Source organism: Epinephelus fuscoguttatus, linkage group LG9 (genome assembly GCF_011397635.1).
Source record: "Epinephelus fuscoguttatus linkage group LG9, E.fuscoguttatus.final_Chr_v1".
In the NCBI taxonomy this organism is placed as follows: Eukaryota; Metazoa; Chordata; class Actinopteri; order Perciformes; family Serranidae; genus Epinephelus; species Epinephelus fuscoguttatus.
The window spans coordinates 9345836-9371003 of NC_064760.1; the positions used below are offsets into that span (position 1 = coordinate 9345836).

At 38.6% G+C, this 25168-nt stretch overlaps 1 protein-coding gene across 6 annotated transcripts in view; it reads right to left on the reverse strand.

Moving 5' to 3' along the window:
- Positions 1 to 25168, reverse strand: part of ldb2a (LIM domain binding 2a) — a 127646-nt gene that overhangs the window by 91018 nt on the left and 11460 nt on the right. For all 6 annotated transcript variants that reach the window (XM_049585139.1, XM_049585137.1, XM_049585136.1 and 3 more), the window contains exon 2: positions 2351 to 2453. In XM_049585139.1, the coding sequence (XP_049441096.1) occupies positions 2351 to 2453 (103 nt within the window). The remainder of the gene's footprint in view (positions 1 to 2350; positions 2454 to 25168) is intronic.

A 25168-nucleotide genomic window follows, 5' to 3' on the forward strand; every position in this document is an offset into this window, starting at 1 on the left:
TTTGGAACCACTGCGGAGTCACGAATAATTTTGCTTTTAACCATGCTTGTTGTTGCCATGGGTAACAGTGTGACGTCAATATGTCAACAAGTCGAAGTATCGCGGAGTATCACGATATGAATTTTTCATATTTTATACCAGTATTATCGGGAATGACAGTCCTGGGCGTGCAAAACTGACTTTAAAATGGCAAAAGACTGGGAAAAAACACTAGAAACAGCTAGCCAGACTGTCTCTTAAGTTAAAACATATTCCTACGAACACCTCTAAAGCTTGGTCATTAACAATTTGTGGATTAGGAAGGTTATGTGGTGGAACTATTTCCTGACAAACACTTTTAACTGCCCCTGACTTCTGTGCTCCTTCTAAAACACAATCATAATGTCATTTTACATCTCTCTTAATGTTAATTAATGTGCTTAAGAAGTATTTTTAAACTTTGCACAGAGACAGGCTAGCTGTATCCTTTGCTTTCCAGTCTCTATACTAAGCTAAGCTAATTGCCTCCTGGCTCCAGCTTCATACTTAACTTACAGACATGAAAGAGTTATTAATCTTCCCATCTAACTCTCAGCAGCCCCACCTTATTAATTCCCATTTGAAAGTTTTCTTTCAGTGATATCGTCAATATTCTTTAACACAGAAACAAGGGCATCTCCTTGATAACATGAGGATACAATAGGCTACCGTGGTGGCTTGCAGTTTTAATAATGTATATAGAGTTTCTAAGAAATCATGTTTTATTCTGTTAGCTCGGTTTAGTAGTTGGCTCACCAATAGTTAACCGTACAATATCAATATCAAGGTATAAGGTAAAAAATAAAAAGCTATTTTATTTTCTCCATATCTCCGAGCCCTACGTGCAATTTGCTGACTTAAACCAAAACGACACAGAATTAAAAACTGACCTGATTTAAACTGCTAAATGTTACATCATGTTATCATCAACATTAGTATCACAATACATTTTAAAGTATCTGATTGAATGTCACTGAAATGCTCCTTGGAAGTCGTAGTTGACTTCTCCTCTTAGGTTTTCATGTATACATTGTTGTGTAATTGACTTTTTGCCTAAGAGTCAAATATATTGTAACACACCAGCTCTTTTGTTTTCTTATAATTCAGCAATAGAGATTTGCGTCCATCCAAGCCTTAACATACTCACACTGCAAGTCACATTACACTGTCTATGCAGAAAATAAACACAGCTTTTACAACTTGTACCCTCCAACTCCTCAACTGTACAGAAAATAAAACATTTACAATACAGATATGGTATCAGGTTGTTCTGCACTCCTCTTGGTAAAGACTGCCAAGATAGCGACACACTTGTCATAAAGAACCGCCATTATGAGTGCGCACGAAAGCAGATGTTTCGTGAAGCGTTTCAATACAGATATACCCAATAATTTGCCTATTTTCAAGACTGTGGTTTACATTTACATCTTTATTTAAAAAGCATAGGCCACAATAGAGGCCCTGTGATGAAATTGTCAGAAAGAGGTTACCAGTAGTTACGTGTGATGTTGCACCAATGTTCAGCAATCACACACAGAGAAAAAACTATTGTTAGAAGAGGGAGAGATACAAATTTTCTCAGTGACAGCAGACGCAGTACAGCACCATGCAGAAATGTTTGACTCAGTTGTATAGGTCTTTTCTTTTTAGGTTAACACTTTTTGGTTTGCTTCTTAGAGTTGTTCAAAAGGCATTTTGGGAAATGTGGGAAATCAATAACTTAAGTGGAAGTAGACAAAGCAGGTTGAAGCAAAGTGTAAATACCAAATAACATTTGCCCCCATTTCATCAAGAAATCAGTCTGAGGGATGACTGAACACCACAGATTGAGGTTTCTGAGTATGAGGGTTGTTTGTTTTTCTAAAATTCAGCCCTGCTACATTATGGTGGTTTGTCCTTTTCAGCTACTAAACATCTGTGACAGTCTTATTGAGACACCAGCAACCCTAACACTGACAGACATGGGCATGTTACCAGGAGGTTGCCGGTTTAAGACCCTTTCAAGAAAGCGGGATGCCAGAATTTATGACATATAAACATACAATACAACAAAAATCTCCTCAGAACAGAATGTACGACAGATGCGTGGGAGGGCAGTGTGACTTCAATAGGAAGTGGAAAAAAAAATAGATGCCTGGTGAAGGTTTTGTAGATTGAAACATCATAAACGCACAAACCAGCCGTTGGACAGTTATTCCAATTAAACATAAAACACAGAAAATAAACTTACTTAAAGAATAATAAGTTTAAACTGAACTAAAAGACTAGTTTAGAATTAAATAACATAATTATGGCATTACTGGTGATCGGTGCAATATCAGAGGACTCTTACTGTATCTCTTTGGTCCATCTTCGAGGCAGAAGGAGAGCGTGAGAGTGGCGTCCTCCTCAAAAAACTCTGTAGCGAAGGCGTCCCACCACAAACTGTCACTTTCCTGTTAAAGGACAAAAAGAATACAACAGATAGACATGAGCAGGGCTTCCTCAGGCTTAATCAACACTATGTTTTTCTAAAGAATAATTATCTTTCATTCATAAAATATCTTTAAATATACAGAATATTCAGCATGTAAAAGCATGTCACTAAAGGTATCTCTTTGTCCTCTGAAGGACCACGGGTTATTTCAGTTTGGGTTATTATTTAATAACCCAGTGAATTTCCTTTATCCAGGTTGTTGCTCTTGTGCTGCTGCATTTTTTTTTTTTTACATAAATTCAATATTGATTCATTCTGATAAGACAAAGATATTGTGACCATGCCGGCTTTTCTACGAGACAAGATAAAAAAAGAACACTGTTTTGTTTTGTTTTTTTGGTATATGAAGTCAGCAGGGCAAGTATTCCCTTTATTGTACATTGGCTCGTTTGTTGCTTTTCATTAAAATGAATTTTATGAGCCTTTTTTTAAATTACCGTTTTTACATTTGAGTTTACCAAAGGGTTCAAGTACAAACTGTAAACCAGTCAAACACATTAGATGCATAAAACAAATTATGACAGGGCCGTAAAAAGACATCACAACATGGAAGGATAAGAACAAAAGGCTAACAGCTACATGAAGGAATAAAAGGAATATAAAAATGAGTCTATAAATCAGGTTCAAAAAAGTGATCTCAATGCTGGCTGCTGGTCTAAGCCTCACATACAGGTCGATGTAAAGCCAAAGCCTGGTAACACCCTTTACTTTTCTTAAGCCTGGACTTTGGGAGAGCCCTGCCTGAGGCTCCTACAAGTCTGAATTACAAGGCGAGGTCCAACAGCTTTAAAATTCACTGCTGCTTCTACCTTATACAGCAGGTGAGCTTTAACTTTCACCTTCAACGTTATATTCCTATCATTATTATACATGTTATTGCTATTATTATCATCATCATTATTTGTAGTAGTGGGGGTGGTGGCGGTGGATTTCTATGTTTTTACGGGTATTTGTCTTCATGTATCAAAAAATACAAGTGATTTACTTAAACTGTCAAATAATGCACACACTTGAATGCCATTATTGTGGTAGTATCATTCGTAGAAGTAATGGTAGTGGTCGTAGCAAACACAGTAGTAACCTAATAGCAAGGATAATAGGTACAGCAATAGTTGCAGTTAAAGTAACAGCAGTTTGGGCTGTAATTCCAGCAATACAGACAAGTTTTGGCACCTGTTGCAGTACTGGTCATATCGGTAGCAATAAAAATAGCAGCATTATTAGTTGTAGCTGTAGTGAAATAGTGCTTGTAGCCTAGGTGTGGTCACAGTAAGCGCAGAAGAAACCACGGTAGGATAAGTATTAACACTAGTAGTAGTAGTAGACTTTTTGGTTGTAACCGTACTAGCAGTAGGCTATTAGTAGCAGCTAAAGCAGAAGTGATAGTAACAATAGAAACAGTAACTGATGTTGTGGTATTTGTAGCTGTAGAGAAAACATCACAATAGTAACAATAGTAACAGTAATTATATTATTATTTTATTATTATTATTAGTAGTAGTAGTAGTAGTAATAGTAGTGGTTGCAACACTAGCATTAGGCTATTAGTAGCAGCTTAGGTGGAAGTGGTAATAGTAACAATAGTAGTAGTAATTGCTGTAGTAGTACTAGACTTTTTGGTTGCTGCTTACTAGCAGTGTGCTATTGGTAGTGGCTAAAGCAGCAGTGATAATGGTAACAATAGAAATAGTAATTGCTGTAGTAGCAGTAGTAGTCGTAGTAGTAGTAGTAGTAGTGGTGGTGGTGGTGGTCACACTAGTGGTAGTATTACTAGCTATAGGGAAACATCACAATAGTAACAACAATAATAGTTATTGCATATTTTATTATCTGCAGTAATAGTAGTAGTAGTGATTGTAACACTAGCATTAGGCTATTAGCAGCAGCTAAGTGGAAGACGTAATAACAATACCGATAGTAATTGCTGTAGTAGTAGTGGTTAATACTAGCAGTAGCATTAGTAGCTGTAGACATCACATCACAATCGTAACAACAGCTATAGTATATATTATTTTATTGTTTGTATTATTATTATTAGTAGTAGTAGTAGTGGCTGTAACACTATAAGTAGTATTAGTAGCTGTAGTATCAGCATTACAACAGTAACAGTAGTAAAAGTAATTGTATATATTATAATTTTTTTATTTTAATAGTAGTAGTGGTTGTAGCACTATCATTAGGCTATAAGTAGCAGCTAAAGTGGAGGTGGTAATAGAAACAACAGTAGTAGTAATTGCTGTAGTTGTCTAGAGTAAGAAGTAGTAGTAGTAGTAGTAGTGGTGGTGATAACACTAAAATTAGTATTAGTAGCTGTAGTACCAGCATCACAATAGTAACAACTGTAATATTGATTGTAGTGGTGGTGGTAGTTGTAACACTAGCAGTACTATTAGTACTTTTGATAGCAGATACAGCAATGCAGTAATAGTGCCAATAGTAATACTAGTAGTATGCCTGACTGTAGAGGTAGAAGTGGTAATAATAGCAATAGTTGTAGTACTCGTGATTATAGAGCAACAGAGGCAGCAGTAAAAGTAGACTCTGAGAGGAAACACATCAATGTAAATCTCTTTGCCCTGAAATGACCTTCCTAACAGCCGTTTACCCTTCTCCCCCTCCTTCCAAAAACCTCACATAATGTCAGCGGGACGACCCCCTCTCCTCCCTCTCCCTTGCCCCTCCACCCACTGACGTTCGACTGATGCTAATTTCCTCTGACACGTTATGACAGATCACTACGTTTCATTCTGTGCAGGGCTGAGGGATGGCAAGCACTTTCCAGATGTTGACAATTAGTGTTGTCACCATCGAGCAGTGTCAAGCCCAATAAGCAGCGACCAGGGCGCCTCGCAGGTCAACGTGTCTCAAACACCGCGAGTCTGTTGCAAAGAGGAAGGGATGTGGTCCTAAACCTGGACCTTCATCCTGCTGCTCAATCAATACATGGTCATGAGTTAGCAGGGAGGTGGATGCCAAACCAATCAGCTGAACTGTGAACTACAGACTGAACTGGGACTTTTAACAATTATGAGGCATTTTAGAAGATTTGTCCCTTCTAGAAAGATCACATGCAAATAAATAAAGTATAAGTTACCAAACATGTTTCAATTTTCATCCAAATATAATATTTTTATTCCAAAATTCTACCGAAAATAACACAGTTTGTCCAAATAAACATCACCCCAACAGATGATGCCTAAAAACTGTAACAAGATACAATATTTTTCCAGGATGGCTGCAACTAATGATCGTTTTCATCATTAATTAATCTTGTAACTGTCTTTTTGATAAGTTGTTTAAAATAGTTTGGTCTATAAAATGTCAAATAGTGGGAAAAATGCCAATCACAATTCCCCAGAGCCCAATAAGACATTTTCAAATTGCTTGTTAAAAACCCCAAATGTATTAGTTTAAATTTACAATCATGTGCAACAGTAAGAAGCAGCGAGTCGTCATATTTGAGAAGCATAAGGCAGCAAATGTTTGGCATTTTTTCTTCATTAATTAACAATCAAAACTGTTATTGATAAAGTGGTAACACCCTTCTAATATTTGGAATCATTCTTATCATCTCAACCAGATTACTCTTAAAAACTTCAGCACCAAAACACTGAGCCAAATGTGTCAATGGTGCAAGTTTCACCAAAAACTGGACAAACTGTATCAAAAACATCATGTATTGTTATAAATGTTGACCAGTAATTATAGCGCCCCCATTAGGTCAATCACTGTAATTGTCCAAATGACAGAACAGTCACCCTCGCTGTACAACAAATGGATATGTGGAAACATGCCAGAGTATCTTTCTGAGTATGTGCATGTATCACTGGCCAGCTGTCCACTGGGAACGGACTGCATGAGCTGCCGTGTGTGTCTGTGTGTGTTTGACTAACTGTGTCATACTGTGAGAATCAGCAGGTGTGAACAGCCAGCATGTGTGTGGTGTCTGTTTCATATGAATACATCTATTTCAGAGGAGACTGACGGAGAAGAGTGACACACCAGGACAAAACAGACACAGACAGAAACAGACTTCAGTGCTACTCCGCATTCAGATCGAGTTCAGCCCATAATCCAGCACCATGAGGGGGCGGGAGCTCCTGGGATTGACAGTCAAGTGAAGGGTGAACAACATGCTCTCTCTCTCTCTCTGCACACACACACACACAGACACAGAAGCTCTTTGCAATCTCACTCTGAAACTATGGATGGCCTTGTTCTGTAAAGCTAATTTCTATACTCTGCTCCTTGAACTAGTTTTAATGACAGAAAATATGACTAACATGGCACAGATATCAAAATAACTCCTGTGACAAACAGCATCTGTATTGGTATCAAATGATAACGCCGGCAATGTTCTATATCTTTTAGATTATCTACAAATCCCATCCAGGAGATCAAAACAAACAATGCATTAGTCCGTCTCTCAATGATGTCTGTTTGTTACTTTAACTTTAAAAACTCTTTAAAACATTTTAACCGTGTTTTAATACCTATTTGGTGCTATCAAAAGCAGCATGACAGTGTATGTGAGATTTAGCTACTCACAATAACCTTCAGTGGCCATGTTGATCACAATAAAGCAACATGTTGCCCAGTGCAACGGCATGGATCGTTACGCTGCTCTCTAGGTGCCTTGTGTTTTTGCCAGAGCGCTCTGAACTCCTCCAGATAAAAAAAAACTTCAAATGTCATATAAATCTCAAATAAAATGCACCTTCACCTCACTTTTGTTAGTCACACTTTCCCTTATTTCGCCTAGACACTTACGGTTATCAAAGCTAACCGAAGAAATGCTAATTGACCGGATGCAGCTATTAGCATTGAGCTAATGTAGCAGTTATGCTAGCGCGCACACACACCTGCTTTGAACTTACCACAACTACGACCAAACATGATATTATCACTCAATATCAAACACAATATGAAACGAAATACTGACAAACCTTGTGTCCTCATTCGCAAGGTGCCAAACAACCACAAAATAGACATTTTCCGACGTTTTTAGCTGTTACGCTTGCTACCGACATTACGTCTTCAAAATAAAAGCTCCAACCGTTATACCATAACTAAGGGAACAAATAGTAACATTAGTTTCACATAATAATTATGAAATTAATAAACATGAAACAGCAATTTACTTAAAAATGCTTGTCCAAAGTATAAGTTATTTACATGGGTTTTATTTCAATTTATTTATTTTTTAGGTTGGTTTGCAGGTAATGTTTATTAAGGGACTGTTCTTAACTTGTTAGAGGAGGGGAGTGGCTGGGGTGTGACTTCATTTTTTTTGTTTATTTGTTTGTTTGTTTTATCCTCCCCAAGCTACAAATATTTTTCCATGATCCGCCCTGAGTGACTGGGCGAAAATGCATGACTCCCTGTCCACCATAAATTATTAGATCAATTTTTAAAAACCTACGCTTTAACCGTTTGGAAGTTAAAAGTGTAAGACTAATTCCTGGAGTTGAAAAAAAGCCTTGGCTGTTCATGCTTGTGCTGCATGCTGGTTAGTTAGTTCAGACAGTTTATTTTTGGCAGCAATTTAAATGAGACATGTAAAATAGCCTAAAGTGATTTTGATGAAATATCACGATTTTAAGCTTAGATGTGTTTTTGTTTTTTCTGATGGGAGAAAAATGGCCTCAAGGACCATTGGAAATCTGAAAATTCAACAATAATTTCTGTTTTTTACAGTTTCTGGCAAAAATAAATTGTGTAACTTTTATGATTATACCTTCAAAGAAGAATATACCTTCTAACCCTGTTGGCAGGTTTGCAATGCACATTATCTTTAACAATATGCAGTAAAATAAATACAAAATACAGTCATTTAAAGTTCTACAGTATGTCCCTCCCCTAAGCCAAAATAAAAACATAAGTCTTTCTCCAGTGCTTGTAAGATTTTTTTGACTTTCCCTTTTTTGCACCACCCCTCCTCTCTCATAAGTAATGAACAGTCTCTAAATACTGTAGCATACTTAAGTAGGCTATCGTAGAATTTTGAGGTTCTTGGTCTAAGTGTTTCCATCTTATACGTCCTATATTTTAGAGGTAAATATTGTAGTTCTTACTCCACTACATTTATCTATATTTGGCAAATTCAGATTTTTAAACAGGAGCATATGATCAGCTTCTAAAATAGGGCTAAATAATTATTCAAAACATTATCAAAACAGCAAAGGGCTAAAAGCAATAAATTACTTGCAGGAGCTGCAGTTTTTGATGAAGGGAAAATGTGTCAATACCAATATAAATGAAGCATCGTGGTGCTGCAGAGTTTCCCTGGCCTTGAACTTGAACTAGAGTATTTCTTTAGTGTGGTAGTACTACTTTTAACTTCTTGGTACATCCTCCACCACTGTCAATGGCACAGACATCAGGCTTTGAATACACAGCATTTGTTAATGGGACACATTTACTGTTGGTTTGCTGACAACAATGAAAACACAGAATACCACAAATTTCATCCTTAAAGTTCACCGGTAACATTTATTTTCTGGTGCCGAGCACAAAACAAGTATTCAACCTGAACTTTCCCTGCTGCTAAAACAGGTTAGAGGCTTTCTTGAAAAGCGTGATCCACATTTTGACATAAACTGCCTGGATTTAGTGCTGGAGATAAATTCTTCGAGTGCTGTCATCCTGAGGGCTCCCATCACTCTGTTTAAAAGACTCTTCATTAAGCTTCCTCTTACAGTTTTAATGAAAAGTGTTTTACTTAAGCTCCCACTTCTCTTCTTTTACAGAATACTGTCTTCCTTAAAATCCCTGGTGTTCAGTTTTACAGAAGAGGGTTAGTTAACCTCCCCCTCATTCAGATTTAAACAATGTTTCACTCGCAGTGACTTCAAATATGATATCTTTATTAGCCTCACTTTTACTATTATTGTCACTTTTTCTCTGTGTGCCCTTCACACCCTGTTTTTAAGCATTTTCCCTCAAACTGAACCTTTTTACAAAATAATATCTTCAGCTCTTACTCAATATATTTCATTTTGGCAGGCTACTGATATTTGGCTCAGGCCTACAACCACCCAAAAAAGGGGGTGTATTTCACAAACAGCAGAGTTGACAGCAGGGTCCGACCGTATGATATAGTTTGTGTCTGTGTTAGAAATCTGAAAATAACAAGTACATTTCATGCCACATGCACAGCATTTAGTTTTACAACAATAAAACAAATGGCACTTGACAGTTTCATTGCTCTTCTGCAAATCAGTTATTTTGTAAATCAAATACACATTAAGTAGCTCGAGCTAATAAAGCTAAATGTTGCTCAAAACTTTCCATCGCATGCAGGGAATGCTCCATTTAGAATCAGTAACCATTAATCCTGCAAACTGGAGCTTTTGGGCAGCTTTTGGCCAGTGTCTCGCCAAGTTGTAAAACGTGGCTGGCTGAGCTGCGGACCGGCAAGGTTTGGCTTGGATCTAAAGACAGAGGAGAAGCTGGATCCGAGCCAGACAGGCCGGAGAACAGCTAAAGCCTGGCCAGTGGACACAAGCCATATGAATCCTCTGGCTGAAGCTGAAGAAGCCGCACTGAAGGCTCATGGTACTGTGGATGTCTTCGATTTCAATCCCTCGACTCTTGCAGAAAATGTTAGGAGCTCTACTTTTATCTAGCACTGGTTGCAGGTTATAAAATTGTAAATGAGGCATTTTTACTATGAAAAAAGAAGTCCTTGAATATCCTATCAGACTTTTTTGTCTAACTCTCTTTGTATCCAGCTCCCTCTCTCTGTCTCTCTGCAGCTGCTCACTGACAGACAACGTCCTGCCTTCATTTACGCCCGCGGACTCTCTGACGAACCACGTGGCGTGACGATGTTTGTTGTCAAATGCTACAAATCAGGCCGACTCTGAGGGACCCGAGGTGAACAGACAGAGTCGCGGCCATGACGGCCGTCAGCCGATAAGGCTCTATTGATTCAAACGGATCGCACCCCATCTGAGGGGGATTTATCAATGTGTCAATTGCCCACTAGCCAACCACAAATCACCAGTGCTGGCCAGGCCCCAGGGATTTACAGGAAATCCAGAGGATTGGAGGGACAGCATAGGGAGGATCCTCAGTAAATAGCAACAGAGCTGAGGGTTAAGTCCTCGCATATAGAAATGTCCATACAGGATGGATAGGCAGATGACAGAGTGTGGCTACTGAAAACACAAAGAGGAGTTTTACCATGTGTAAAAACACACAACAGCTCTTTGTACTGTACACTCACATCCATACACAAATATACTAATGCATATGTACTCATGCTGTACGCAGAGTACATACATCTTTATTTACCTCATAGATATTGTGTGCATTCACATTTCACACAGCCACATAAAAGAAGCACAGTCTCCCTCTCTCACTCGATCTTTTCTAACAGTCCATAAACCACTAATGTCTCTATGTTTTACATGAACCATTTTTTCCAAGTAAGCTTTTGTTAGTCTGTATTTTTTCTTTTTCCACCGTTGCTTCCAGCCTCTTGTGGCAGAAAAGCCTCCAAGAGTGTAGGCGTGTCTGGGGCCTGACCTTGGAGAATTACCAATGTCTGAAACCCCATTCAGCTCCTGAATAGCATGTAGCCCTGCCGACTGGTGGGCCAAGGAAGTTTTACTGTTGTCAAAGATTCAAACAGCTTCAGGTTATGGGGGAGCATAACGACTTAACAGAAGCAAAGACTCTTTAAATGTTTCGAAAGGATCTTTAGCAAGGTGGCTTTTTGTTTGATTGTTTGGTGAAGGCCATTGACAGATAAAACATCTTTAACAGAAGTCATATAAAAGTGAATAAATTTTAGAGCAAGTCAAACTTCTTAGGCTTCTTCAGTGAGTATCTCCTTTGTTGTTGCAGCACCCTGACAACTGGAATTTCCATGATAAATGTATTCACATCTTTAGAGTGAATCTGAAAAGCTTATTCGAATTTTAATACAAATAAGAGAATATTGAAAATGTTTCGGTATTTAATTCAGTTTCTAAAACATTACTTGATTCATAGACAAGTCCACCGACAGCAATTTTGATAAATGATCATTTAGGTTATTTAACAAGCGAAAAGTCACTGTTTCAAATGTGAGGATTTAATACTTTTGCTGCAGTTTGATAATCAGTTACTTTTAAGGTCCAGTGTGTCAGGCTGTTATCATGCATGGATCCTATACCTATGAAAAGTAATTAACCACAATTCGTACATTATGATGAGCCAGTAATTTGTGTATTTCCAACAGGCTGCGAACACATGACGGAAGTAAAGAAGTAGTATAAAGATCTAAAGTCCATGTAAGGAGGCAGGTTCAGGCAGTGGATGAGTCAAACAAACACAGGACTCTGGGAGACCCCTATTTGGAGCAGTGTGAAACCAAGTAAACTTTGAATTACTTTAATGTACGTTGTCACTATGTTTCTTTTCTTTAATCTAACCTAGAGACCTTTACTTGGCTAAACCAAACCTACGTATCTTTATGTTAAAGGCGCTGTATGTGAGAATGTGGCCAAAACGGTTACTGCACTGAAATTCAAAATACTGCTGCAAGTCGTGTCCGCACCCCCTCCCCTACAGATTCGAGGTTGCTGGACAGCGGCACACTGGAGACTGATTTGTTTGCCCACGGGCGGCTGCCGTGGCAAAGCTGCGTCGCCGCGTCCTTGATCTTCAGTTTTCCAGCGGACCATTCGAGCAAGTCCGGCTTCTCTGCTGCTAACGCTGCTGCCGGGATACAGCTGAGGAGACTGCTAATGCTATGTACTGGGACACTGCTAATGCTGCTTGCTGTGCTGCTGTAGCTCAGTCGTAACTGTAACTGATGCTGAGACTCTACTGACTGCGTGACTGGTAGACGGCGGTGGGTGGCGCAACAGGCCAAAACACAAATTCAAAACATAAACATGATTTGCGGACCGTAAATTTTTTTTTTTTTTTTAAATGCGAATATTCTGGCTGTACTATTGTTGTCGGTGAGATCAGTATGTTATATGAACATTATTCCTTAGTCTCTGTGACATATTAGGAGGATTTTACGACTATTTGCTTTAGATTTCTTACATATAGCTCCTTTAAGTATGTGACTTTAAATTAAGTATGTAACTTTATGTTAAGAACATAACATGATGATGCCCAACTATGTTCCTGTTCCTAAACCTAACCTATGTAAGTTTATGTTAAGTAAGTAACTTTACATTAAGTACATAACTTTATATTAAGTACGTAACATGATGACACACTTAACCTAACCAACATAACTCGGTTAAGTATGTGACTTTACATTTCGGACCTAAGTGAACGTTTAGAATGTAACAAGCTGACGCTTAAGCTAAGAGCGTAAATTTATGCTAAGCACGTAACTTTATGTTAAGTACGTACATTTAGTATGTAACTTTATGTTAAGAATGTAACAAGATGATGCCCAACTATGTTTCTCTTTCTAAATCTAATCTGTGGACCTTTATGTTCGGTATGTAACTTTACGTTAAGTAGGTAACATCACGACACTTCAGCACGTTTCTTTTTATAAACCACACAACAACTTTATGTTAAGTACGTAACATTATGCTAAGCATGTAACTTTATGTTAAGTACGTAACTTAACGTTAAAAATGTAACAAGATGATGCCCAACCATGTTTCTCTTGCTAAACCTAAACTACATAACTTTATGTTAAGTACATATCGTAACGTTAAGCTTGTAACTTTACATTAAGTACGTATCGTGACGACGTCCAACCACATTTCTTTTCCCTAGACCTAACCAATGTAACTTTACATGCGTAAACCTAGCCTACATAACTTTACATTAAGTTTGTTAAGTACATAATTTCACGCTAAGTATGTAATGTAATGTTTGTGGCGCGCTAATTTGTTAAATGTCAAATGAACCGTAGTGTACACATTTTTGTAAGAAACTGTAAGAACTATTGTATGAGGATACGTTGAGTGTGGAGGATTTAGTGGCACCTAGTGGTGAGGTTGCAGATTGCAGCCAACAGCAACCTCTCCCATGTGCCAAGCATGTCAGAAAACTGTAGTGGTCAAAGGGAAAACATGAATGGCCCTATCTGGAGAGATGTTTGGTTTGTCTATTCTGGGCTACTGTAGAAACAACATGGCAGACTTGGTGGAGAGGAGTCTGCTAAGGTAATGAAAACAAAATGATTTTCAATTCTTATTTTTGGATGATTATAAACTGTTGAAAACATAGTTATTGATATTAGATACCATTTCTGCCAATAGATGTCTCTGAATCCTACACACTGGAACTTAAGAAATAAATAAATAATATAAAAAAGATAATGAAAATGAGTGTTTTTTCATCAATGCAGTATGAATTGTGCACAAAATAAATCCCCAAACACGGTGGTCCCAGGAACAAAACTTAACTACACATGCAGGCACTGTTTCTATTAAGGTGTCCTTAGCATGACGAAGTACAAGAGCCACTCCTTTGGACTACATGGACAACACCACTTTAATCACGCCAGAGTCAGTGCACACTAATGTTTGATATCAGCGCAGGTTTATCCTCTTGGGTCTTAAGTGTTTTTTCATATAATGCAACCTTACATGTTGCTGCATTTGGCCACCTTACAGCCACCAGCCAAGCATTATGCAAATGAGGAGAAATGAATGCAGCAGGAGGGGGAAAAAGTCATTGCCCTTGAACAGCCGCTGCACTCTCACCAGGAATGAACTTTCTAATATAAATGAAGTCAGTGAAGAAGTTCCCACGTTTAATTGCATGTCTGCCAATTTGTTTAGGCACCGGTCCCACTACTCACTCTTTCCTTAGTGTCAGAAGTTACGAGCAGTGGTCAGGAACCACTGTTGGTGTGAGAATATAGATTTGAGGTTGAGGTTAATACCCAGGAGTCGTTTGTCCGTTTTAATGTAGGAAACATGCGTGAAGAGGAGCTGCTGCAATGACTGTAGGATGCACTCTGCTCTATTGGCTTTCACCCAGAAGGTTGCAGGATTGATCCCCTCAACAGCAATAATATCACTGTCCTGCTGAAGTGCCCTTGATCAAGACACACAGTGACTGACTGAAGGCATCAGATAACTTCCTAAAAATGAATATCTGCACAACTCTATGTTCAAAACAGCACTTTTTTTGATTGTGACCCATTGAGAAGATAATTAACTCACTGTTTCTGTGAGGTGTGAGCATTTTAAGCAAGAATAAAGCGATTTTCAGATTGTTTACGCTGAATAATTCCAGTAGCAAAATATATATCATACTTTACAAGAAAAGAAAACATAAATTTCTTTTTTTTGTTTTTAAATACAAACAGACGTAATTTCATGTAGCTGAATAATATTATGATCTTCTTTCCCCAACTTATTAATCATCTGGTGACCCCTCAGATTTATCTTGTGACCTTGACCTCCAGTTTGTCAAACACTGAATTAGAGGATGTGCAGCTTTTCTCTGTTTTGTATGATTGTAAATTCAATATCTTTGGGTTTTGGACTGTTAGACAGACAAAACAGGGCTATTTGAAGATATAACTTTGTACTCTGGCATTTTACACATTAAACGAGTAATCAAAATAAAAATCACACAATCATTAGTTCCAGCTCGACACATAATAAAAAATTTAAAAAAGAAAGAAAGTAAAATGCGCACAGGTTCGATAAACACCCGAGCAGCTTAAAAAGCGTCTCACCTCAGTGAAGACAAACAAAAATAAGTCAATATGCACCAGCAGAGACACAAGATTAGGGCACCATGTTAAGTGACAACAAACATCAATAAGGATGAAAATAAATAAAACAACAGCAAAATGCATGAATGACAAAGTTAAATTATTTACAGCACCCAGGAGAAATTAAAATCCAAAGGAAGGTGAGGTTTCAGCCTCTGACTTGGACACACTAACACATCCAGCCTTTATTTCCCACTGCTGAGCTATTTAGACCAATAAACAATGAACACGAGGCACACTGCCTCCCACCGCCTAACAAGAACCGCGATCAATACTGGATTTCATCACATCCTCAGATACTGTTTGGTTTAAGTGAAGGTTGTGATGTCGCTATAGTTTAAACACATCCTCACCTGTTGCTCATTAGTCTGATCTTCTGTATGCGACCACAATGGCTTTCTCAGTACTGCACAATATTTTCATGAAATATAATTTGTTTTGATGTTTTTTTAAACTGTATATTCCAACTTCATTAATTAATAATTAACTAACTTTTGGATTAATTTTAAACTGTTAAATGAGCAAGCTAAACATTAAGATAAGAGTAAAACATTAAATTTGAAATGTATCAACTGTTTTGAGGTGGTGAAGGAAAAAGCTTTAGAAAAAATATTTCTTTTAAAACTCAATTTTTACTAAAAAGAACAACTTTATTATTACCTCTGCCAAGGAGTTCATGTTTTCAGTTTGTTGGTTTGTCTCTTTGTTGTCTGGCAGCAGGATTACAGTAAAATTACTGACCCCAATTTTAAAGAAAACTTTGTTGAAGGGCGTAGCACGGGCCAAGGAAGGACCCATTAAATTTTGGAGCAAGTCCAAATCACGGAGCGGAAACACAAATAATGTTTCACTTTTGTCAAATACAATATGCGCCTGAGCCACGACTGCCTGAACATGGTTCGAACATGAGACTTCACAAGTAAATATGGAGGTGGCTGGGCCAAAATGGCGGCTGCTGGAAAAAGGGTTGGGTGACGTTTGGGCCGATAGCGGTGCCAAAATGATATTTTTAAAATGGTATTGGTGCCTTTTAATCTATTTGTTTATTTGGATCCCCATTAGTCACTATCAAGGTAGCAACCACACTTCCTGAGGTCCACACAAGCAAACATTACACCATAGTGTAAAAAAATATGTAATTGAAAACTCTAAGTCAAAAAGAAACAAAATACAACCAAACAAAAACCAGGAAAACTACATCCTCCATCCTTAAGTCTGTAAGGGTAAAGACCACAAGCTGCTGACAGCCCTACTGTTTTACTCGTTGCCATGGAAACATTAGTGTGACAATCACAATTATGTACATGGTGATCTGTCCTGTCATATTCTGTCTGCCCATCTGTCCCTGCAGATAATAACATATAAATCCTATGTGTAGGGTTGTTTTGTGAGAGAACAAAATACATTTCTGTATAACATATAAACTGCAGACATTCAAAAACAGAAATAAGGACCAAGCTCTGACTAGTTAGGCTTATTAGTTATATCAGAAGATCTTCTTTTGTTGTTTTTTAGTCAGTTTTCTAGCCTTTATATTTGGCATTACAAATATATAGGCAACCTGTCGGGTAGGCTGCAAACATACAGTGCATTTTGATTCCCCTCTAGAGCCTAATACTTCTAGATATATTTCTGTATCATGATGTTGTTGAATATTATTTACGATCTCCACAATTCAAGTCTTGTTTTAATAAGCTACAGTAACTGTTTACACACACATAAGCTTTGTTACTGAAAAAAAACTGTCACATCATGTCCATATTGCACAAATCGTGGGCCATTAAATCAGTGAGGTCTGCTGAAGTCTGCAGCCCAAGCGGACTCTCTGGAAGACTGCAGAAAGTCCGCTTTAAGCCCCTTGCTGACTGGATGAATTGTAGATTTGGACAGCCCTTAGCATTCTCGGACTTCCCGGGAACACGCCCGCAAAGTCCATGAGTCTGCAAGTACGGTGAAGTCCAGACATTTGGATTCAGCCTTTATATATGCTAAATTCATGTTCTGAATGTCGTATGTTGCACCTTCAACATGGCAAGTTAGGACGTGGCTGTGGCAGAGGTCTGTGCTCTCCAGGTGGCCTTCTAGTTTAATGATGAAGCTTACTTTACAATAGTTGTATCTACATAATAATCTTCAGTTAATAAGGTGTGATTTTAACTCCACCAAACACACTGAATTTAGATGCAGAGCTGCATTAAACTGCGTGGAGTTAATACCTGGGCACTGCAAACCAGAGGTCGGGGTCAGCATCAATACAGTGCTCCCAGAGTTCAGTGTATTCAATGTGTTCCGTGTGTTGCTCAGTGACACTTCAGTAGAGCAGGAGTTTGGCTACACGCAGGATGTTTTGGCAAAGAGCCTGTGCCTGACTGAAGGACTTTTACTTCATATTCATACTGCCTGGAGGAAATGGCTGCAGAAGAAGAGCGTGCAAGCTCAGTGTTTTCTGACTGAATGTACATAAAAAATTAAATAAGTAAATGAAACCAGTCCAGCCTAGTAATATTCTGTAGTCCATTATTCAGGATAGTTCACTTCAGTTCATCTCCAGGGAAAAACAGTAAACCACATCAGAGCCAAACAGCTGATCAGCAAAATGACGAAACAGCCAGAAACCAGTGCAGAGCAGAGGAGGCTGGCTCCTGCTGTAACTAACCTGGAGTACAGTGTGTCTCCCCCATGTTCACCGTGTCTGCTGCTGCACTTTTTTTTCTGCTCAGTGATGAAATATTCTAATATTTCACAGCTAAGTACACAGCATGAGTTACAGTGATTTCTACAAGCAAAGGGCCATCCAAAAAGCAAATCAGTGTTAAAGGAATAAAGTAAATCTGTTTCAACCAGCTTATTGTGGGACTGTATGGAAATGATGTCCAGTTAGATCAGAGTAGAAGAGGGAATAAGAGCTGCAAAGGAAAGATATAGGGTGATGGAAAACTGGGACAGTGATAAAGAATACGACAACTACAAATGTTCCTGCATGTCAGTAGGGGACAGTGGGGCTGGTTGGCACACACCTATTTTCTAGTCCTTTGGAGGACAAGGAAACAAAAATGCAACATAGAAATGATTGTTTTTTGTGATTGTAAGGGTGCTTTCAGACCTAGAGTTGTCTTGCGTTTTATTACAAAGTTGTCGTGTTCTCACAGCAGCATTTACAAGAAGACCAGATCAAATGCCTTGTGTGAGAAAGCTGCTCTTGATTGGTCAGAATTTCCATGTGGGAAAAATCCAGGAAGTAAACAAAACATTGAAGAAGAGTACACTTGCAAGATAAATGTGACACTTTCTAATGTCACAATGGAGGGACAACTACACAGGTTGATTTTAGCGCTGCTCATCGTGGACTATATTGCTGTCATTGTTCATTTTAGTCAAACCATACAGTTTGAAAACGAGGCGCGGCTCCAACTAGAAAACAATGTTTTGATGCATTGGATGTACTGAATGTGCATATTAAGGCAGTACAGGAGGAGGTGCACATTAATAATCCTCCAGGACTGTAACATGCTCATGTTTAACCCAAACAATGTGTCATGTGACTGCAGTTGGTTCACATCCAGGTCGGAACACCTTCTCACCACAAATGAACCGCACCAGAGTTCGTTTGTAACCGGACCGAGACCACCTCTTCAAAAAGGTCTCTGTCACCCTAACATTTCAGTTGCATAGTAACAAAAGTTAAAACATGGTCTGTAGACTAAACATATCATAAAACTGTGATAGAGATAAATAGAGATACTGGGCAAGTGTTACTTTTTGCATATTTTGATATAAGATTTGAAAGTAATGAGTAGTGCACACAACAACTCGTAACAAAGTTACTTTTGCCGTCACATCACTACTGACTTGAAATACAACAATCACATCGGCAGACTCGTTTTCATAATCGTCGCACTGCGCAGGCACGCCACAAAGCAGCAAGCTGGTTTGGACGTTGGAAACCTTTACCTTAGCAACAGAAATATTCTCATTACTTTAATTTTGTCTGGAGGAAAGGTGACAATAGACACTCTCTAGCCTCAGCTGCACTCACTTTTGGTGATCCTGACATTCACACAAAGGCACACATCCTAATTTTGGAGGAGATACGCAATTACCAGTTTTATGGGTTGTGACTGAAAACTTTTATAACGAGTAGTGTAACAAATTACTGTTGGCAGAAGTAATAACTAAAGGAATATTATTACTTTTGAAAGAGGTAAGGAGCCCAACACTGATCCCAAATCGCCAAAGTTCAGAAAACATTTGTGTCCATTCTAATTATAGCCAAGACTTTCACCTTTCATTTGATGCTCTTTAGAATATTGCAAGATAAATTATGCCAGAAAAATATGGCAAAGACAATCCTCCCTAGTTTGTCATTGCTTCAGTTAAAACAAATATTGGAAATATGAAGGAGATACATCCCAGCAAAGACAGATAATGGCTAACATTTCTAACAAAACAAAAAAAAGCCTAAGAAAGCCAGAAACACAAAATTCTTCAAACAAGTCTTTGAAATGTTTTTGAAAATATGAAGTATAAAGATAACAAGACTGTTCTTCCAAGAAACATGAGTCACTTCAGCCAATCCCTAAAAACAGCTCACAGTATGTTCAGGTGGACGATGGATGGGTCAGCTGTTGGACTTTAACTCCTATTTGTTTCCTATTTCCCATCACAGTTAATGTTGGTTTCTTTTAACCATTGACCTGCAGTCATTTCTTAACCTTTAACTAGTGGTTATTATTGTTACCATGACAACGCAGGTGCCTTAACCTTAACAAGGTAGTAATTTTGACCCAAACACCATCGTTTTCTACATTTTACCAAGTAGTTTTTGGCCCTTAAATCTAACCAGTCCTAACAATAAGCTTTGTCAGATCATAACACAGATTTATTTTTCCGAAAGGTAAATTCAAATGGTTTAATTCTGAGGACGTGTCCAAACAAAGAGCTGCAGAAAATGTAGGAGTCTGTTTTAAACTGCAGTTTAATTCACTGTTTTATATCTGAGGATACATAACTAATTTAGAAAAATGAAAACAATCCTCCAGTCCGGTTTCAGCGTCTCACTCCAGGCCGATTCAGCACAGCGGCTGCAGCAGAGATCCAACCTGTGACCTCTTCGCTTCACGACGCGCTCTCTAACCACATCGGGGGGAAGAGAACAACAGGACATAGACGGACTACAGGCCCGTCTGTCTCCTCTGTTATCTGAGCGACACTGCAGCCTGGAAGGAACCGAGGGAAAGGGCCAGGAAAAAGGTGGGTCTATTGTCCGAGCATCCTGCTGGATGTGACTGACGCTCATTGTTTGACCAGAGGCCTTGTTTTTTGTTTCTACGTTAGGTTTTCTTGGGAACATCCTCTCGGAGCATCCCATGAAGAGTGTGACATTACTGGACCAACACAGTGAAATGAAACTATTGTGTGAATGTGTAATATTAAATATAAACATTGGAGGAGATCATAATCCTGTTTATGTATCTTTCTAATGTCTTGGCTGTATTGTTCTGCACTCTATTGACTGTGTGGATGAGTTTATTTGCCATCCGTTAATCATTATTATTACTTTATTTGCATTTTGTATTAAAACTCTTTAGAAGTATTTTAAGAACTACGACTTTAAAATACTATCAGTAATCAATCAGTTCTATTAAAACTGCAACTGTTTTGTTTTTGGGGGTTTTTTGCCCACTTGGGGGCAGTGGAAACAATTTGTGAACACAACACTGACATATCATCACATTTTACACTGATATGGTGAACTTGTTAGCCAACTGTTGCTTATTTACACACCCAGAAGTTTCAAAACAATTATAATTTATTTGGAGTGGTGCTTCTGATCAACTGGTCAATGTAACGGCCTGTTGTTTGGTTCTGGGTAGGTAGTGTACAGCAGGTTTTTAGATCTTCTTCACAGAGAACGATGCTATGTTAACGAAGAGAGCGAGCCAAAGTGAATATGTCACTATATCCTGACATTAGTGCATGAGACAGATAAAATGTGAAAAAATCAGGTTCCTCCCGGTGCTTCTGTTTGCAGGAATCCACCGCGCCTAAGTAAAAGTAACCAATCAGAGCCAGAGTGTTAATCACTGCACACGCTCCACAGCGTGGAGGCATACACAAGCAAGACAAGTGAACAGAATTAGACAGATAAAGCAAGAGTTAAACTGAGCTCGAGATAAAACAAGATGAAACATCGGAGTGACTTTTCCGAGATGGAGACAGCTACAGGACCTGAAAGGTTTCAAAACCAAAACTGAAGCCATGTGCTAAAGATATAGAGTTTAGCAGGTTGAGAGCATGCATGAGGAGGGGGGCACCACAATGTGTGCACAAGAAGTGATTGACACTGTCAAAGAGACTCCTCCTGGCTCTGATTGGTTGTTTTTGTTCAAGCGCAGTGGATTCTTGCAAACGCCATAAGGAGCACAAAGAGGAGCCAGAGAAGCCTAATATTTCCATATTTCCCTGCAGCATTCACAGACAAAGCACTTGTCTTTATCTGGACACACTTTCCCTACAAATACAGCATGCTATTGTTTTTAGCCCAAGCCTATGGCATTTTACATTGTATAAATTAGCCTAGTGACTAGCAGACTTTTTTCTCTACTCATATGAAGCCAAGGACAACAGCAGCATTTAACAACGCTAATGTAAAAAGAATCTGGCACCATTTCAACTCACAAGGTTCACCAACAAAACAACTGTCTTATACTAAACACGTTGTATAAACAAATACAACATGCTAACGTTATTAGCACAAGCCTATGGCATTTTACATTGTATAAATTAGCCTAGCAACAAGCGCAGATTTCTCCTACTCATATGAAGCCAGGATAAATCACACACAGGACTTAAAATGCTATTTTTGTGGAGGCTTTATTGTCTTCACAATTTACTGTTTCTTATCTGTGAAATTAAAGTAAATATTAGTTTTGTTTCCACTGAGGGAAATGGTTTCAGCTTACAGAAATAGACAGGAGATCTGCTTCGCCGTGACCTGTAGTTACATTTCAGGGGAGGTACACGTCAGGCTATGGCGTAGGGTACAATGTAGACTCTACATCAACGCAAAGCCTACACCGTAGGTATAGCATTGATTCTAAGCAGAATTTTAAACCCCTGCATTACTGTTTGTGTAACAGTATGTCTTTCCAGGTCTGACTTGTGTCTCTTTTATTCATCTCTGTGCATGGGCAGTCAAACCTGTTTCCCCTTTGGTGATTAATAAACACATCTTAATATTAGTAATTGTGGACTGTGTAAGGTCACATTCATTAGTGTCACCTATAACTTGGAATAAGACTGGATATAGTTTAACTGTGTTTGTGAATTGGATGTCAATCTGTGCAGGATTCCCAAACTGAATTTCCTTCAAACTGTGCTGTGTCCTTTCTGTCTCTATTCAGTGACTTCAGCAGCTTCATAAGGAATGAAATAACCAACAGGCAAAAAGCATTCAGCTTAGTTAACAGTAATGACCACAGTTATCTGAGGATAAGGTTACTTTTTCCTCTTCCTCTTTTAAAAAACTATCAGCCTGTCCGCTCACCTTCCAGCAGCATAATTCTTTAATTTAGTGAGGGTGGATGCACGCAGGGAGTTAACTAAAGGAAGCAGAAGCTAATGTGATTCAGTCCTTTCACTGACTGGCAGCATTATGAAAATATAAAATGTTTTTGTTTTTAATGTAGGAGCTCCGAGCGATGTTTTACGGGGTCCACAAAAGCAGATGTCTGTTCATTGTCAATAAGTCTGTGAATCATAATAACAACACATATCAGAGACTGGGCTGATAGAGAAATAAATAATGCTGTTTAGTCCATCCAGGCAAAGTAAACAACAAATGCTATAGACTAATTTAGGACTCCATTGTTTTGCTTGTTTTGTTGTTTGGTGAAAAGGAAGGAGCATAAATGATCTTTGATTTAAATGTATTTGATAATTTAATGGGCGCTGTTAAAATCAGCACTGTCCGCTCAATACTTACATCTCATCCACTAATTAATGAATTAGCTGTGAAGATTTTCAGTGTCACTCCGACTGCTTTTAACAGGAAACAAGCTTTAACATCTACAATAGAAAAACACACTCAGCTTGACCACACCTACAATATACTGTACTCAACATGTTTTTAATGACTGATTAACTGATTTCAAAGCCTTTTGTTCATCATTAAAAAGGCACAAATTTGCAACAGCTGCAACCACATATGTACACGGATCCCCCCTTTAAGCCATTTGTCATGAGCACAATCACACATCTTCACACACACACACACACACACACACACGTTTGACCTCCGTGCCAAATTTCAGCCTCCTAATGCAAAAACTGTGGCCCTCAAAGGGTGTGGAAATTTTTGTGGATCGACCAGCCGACAGAGTGGGCTGTGGAGCCGCTGGTCGGAGCTAAAAACTCAGTCGTGACACATGAGAAGCCTTTTCAGTGATACCTGCAGTGGTTCCCTGATGGTAGATAAATCCAACAGTAATGGTTCAGATAAGGGCACCGTGATGTTCAACACCTTTCTGGTAATTACTCTCCGCCAGTTTCACACACGCACACTGTAAAAAATGTCTGTGTTTTACACAAGTATTTACACATCTTAGGATGCTGGTGATAAATGTTTAAATGCTTCTCACTTCAGTGGAAGTTTTGTTTTATGCATTTTTTTTTTTAAAAAAAGACAATAAGCAGCAACATTTATTAATCGACTAATCTTTTTTAGCTCTAGTTCGGATGTTGTTATTAAAGGAAAACTACAGCGTCAACATCTTAATATATCTTATATATTGTTATAATAATTCACTGTCATTAGTTTGCATTTGTTTGTCACACTCATTGGATTTATCTTATTCATATAAACTGAGGTCACTTGAACCATTTATTGATATCACTGATCGCTCTGTGTCGTAATTGACTTGCTTGTGTTGTATTAGCTTTATTTTGCTGTCACAGTCGTATTTACGTTATTATTTGGACGTTATTTAATGTGTAAATGTAGCCAGGAAGGTTAGCAACTGCTATAGCAGACGCTAATGTGATCTAGTAAAATAAACAATAAACATCCTGCATCCTGTGTTTGAGATTTGAGCTGATCAAATAAATAAATCTCAAAGGGATAGTGCACCCAAAAATGAAAAGTCAGCCATTATCTACTCATCCATATGCCGAGGGAGGCTCAGGTGAAGTTTTAGAGTCTTCACAACACTTGCAGAGATCACAGGGGAGAGGGGGTAGCAACACAACTCCACCTAATGCAGGCTGACGGCGCCCCAGATTCAAACCTCCAAAAACAAATAATTGAAACCACAAAATATCTCCATACTGCTCGTCTGTAGTGATCCAAGTGTCCTGAAGCCCTAACATAAAAAGTTGTTTGGAAAAACGTCATTTCAACTCTGTTTTTAGCCTCATTGTAGCGTGTAGCTCTAACTGCCTCTCTGTACACCGTGCTCACGTGTGCACGCGAGACCAGCGAAAGCACATGAACACACATGAACACGGTGCCCATGTCTCATGGTCTTGCACAAGCGCACACACGTGATCTTGGTCTATAGAGAGGCAGTTAGAGCTACAGGCTACAATGAAGCTAAAAACAGAGTTCAAATGACGTTTTTCCAAACAACTTTTTATGTTGGGGCTTCAGGACACTTGGATCACTTCGTACGAGCAGTATGGAGATATTTAGTGGTTTCAATTATGTGGACGATTTAATCTGGGGCGCCGTCAGCCTCCATTAGGTGGAGTTGTGTTGCTACCCCCTCTCCCTTTGGATCTCTGCAAGGGATGTGAGGACTCTAAAACTTCACCTGAGCCTCCCTCGGCATATGGGTGAGTAGATAATGGCTGAATTTTCATTTTTGGGTGCACTATCCCTTTAACAGGAAATTTTGGGTCTTGTTTAGGACATTGAATGTGGAAGGTAAATAGTTGCTCAGATGTATGTCTTGTGGAGCTCAAACAATTAGTCAGTT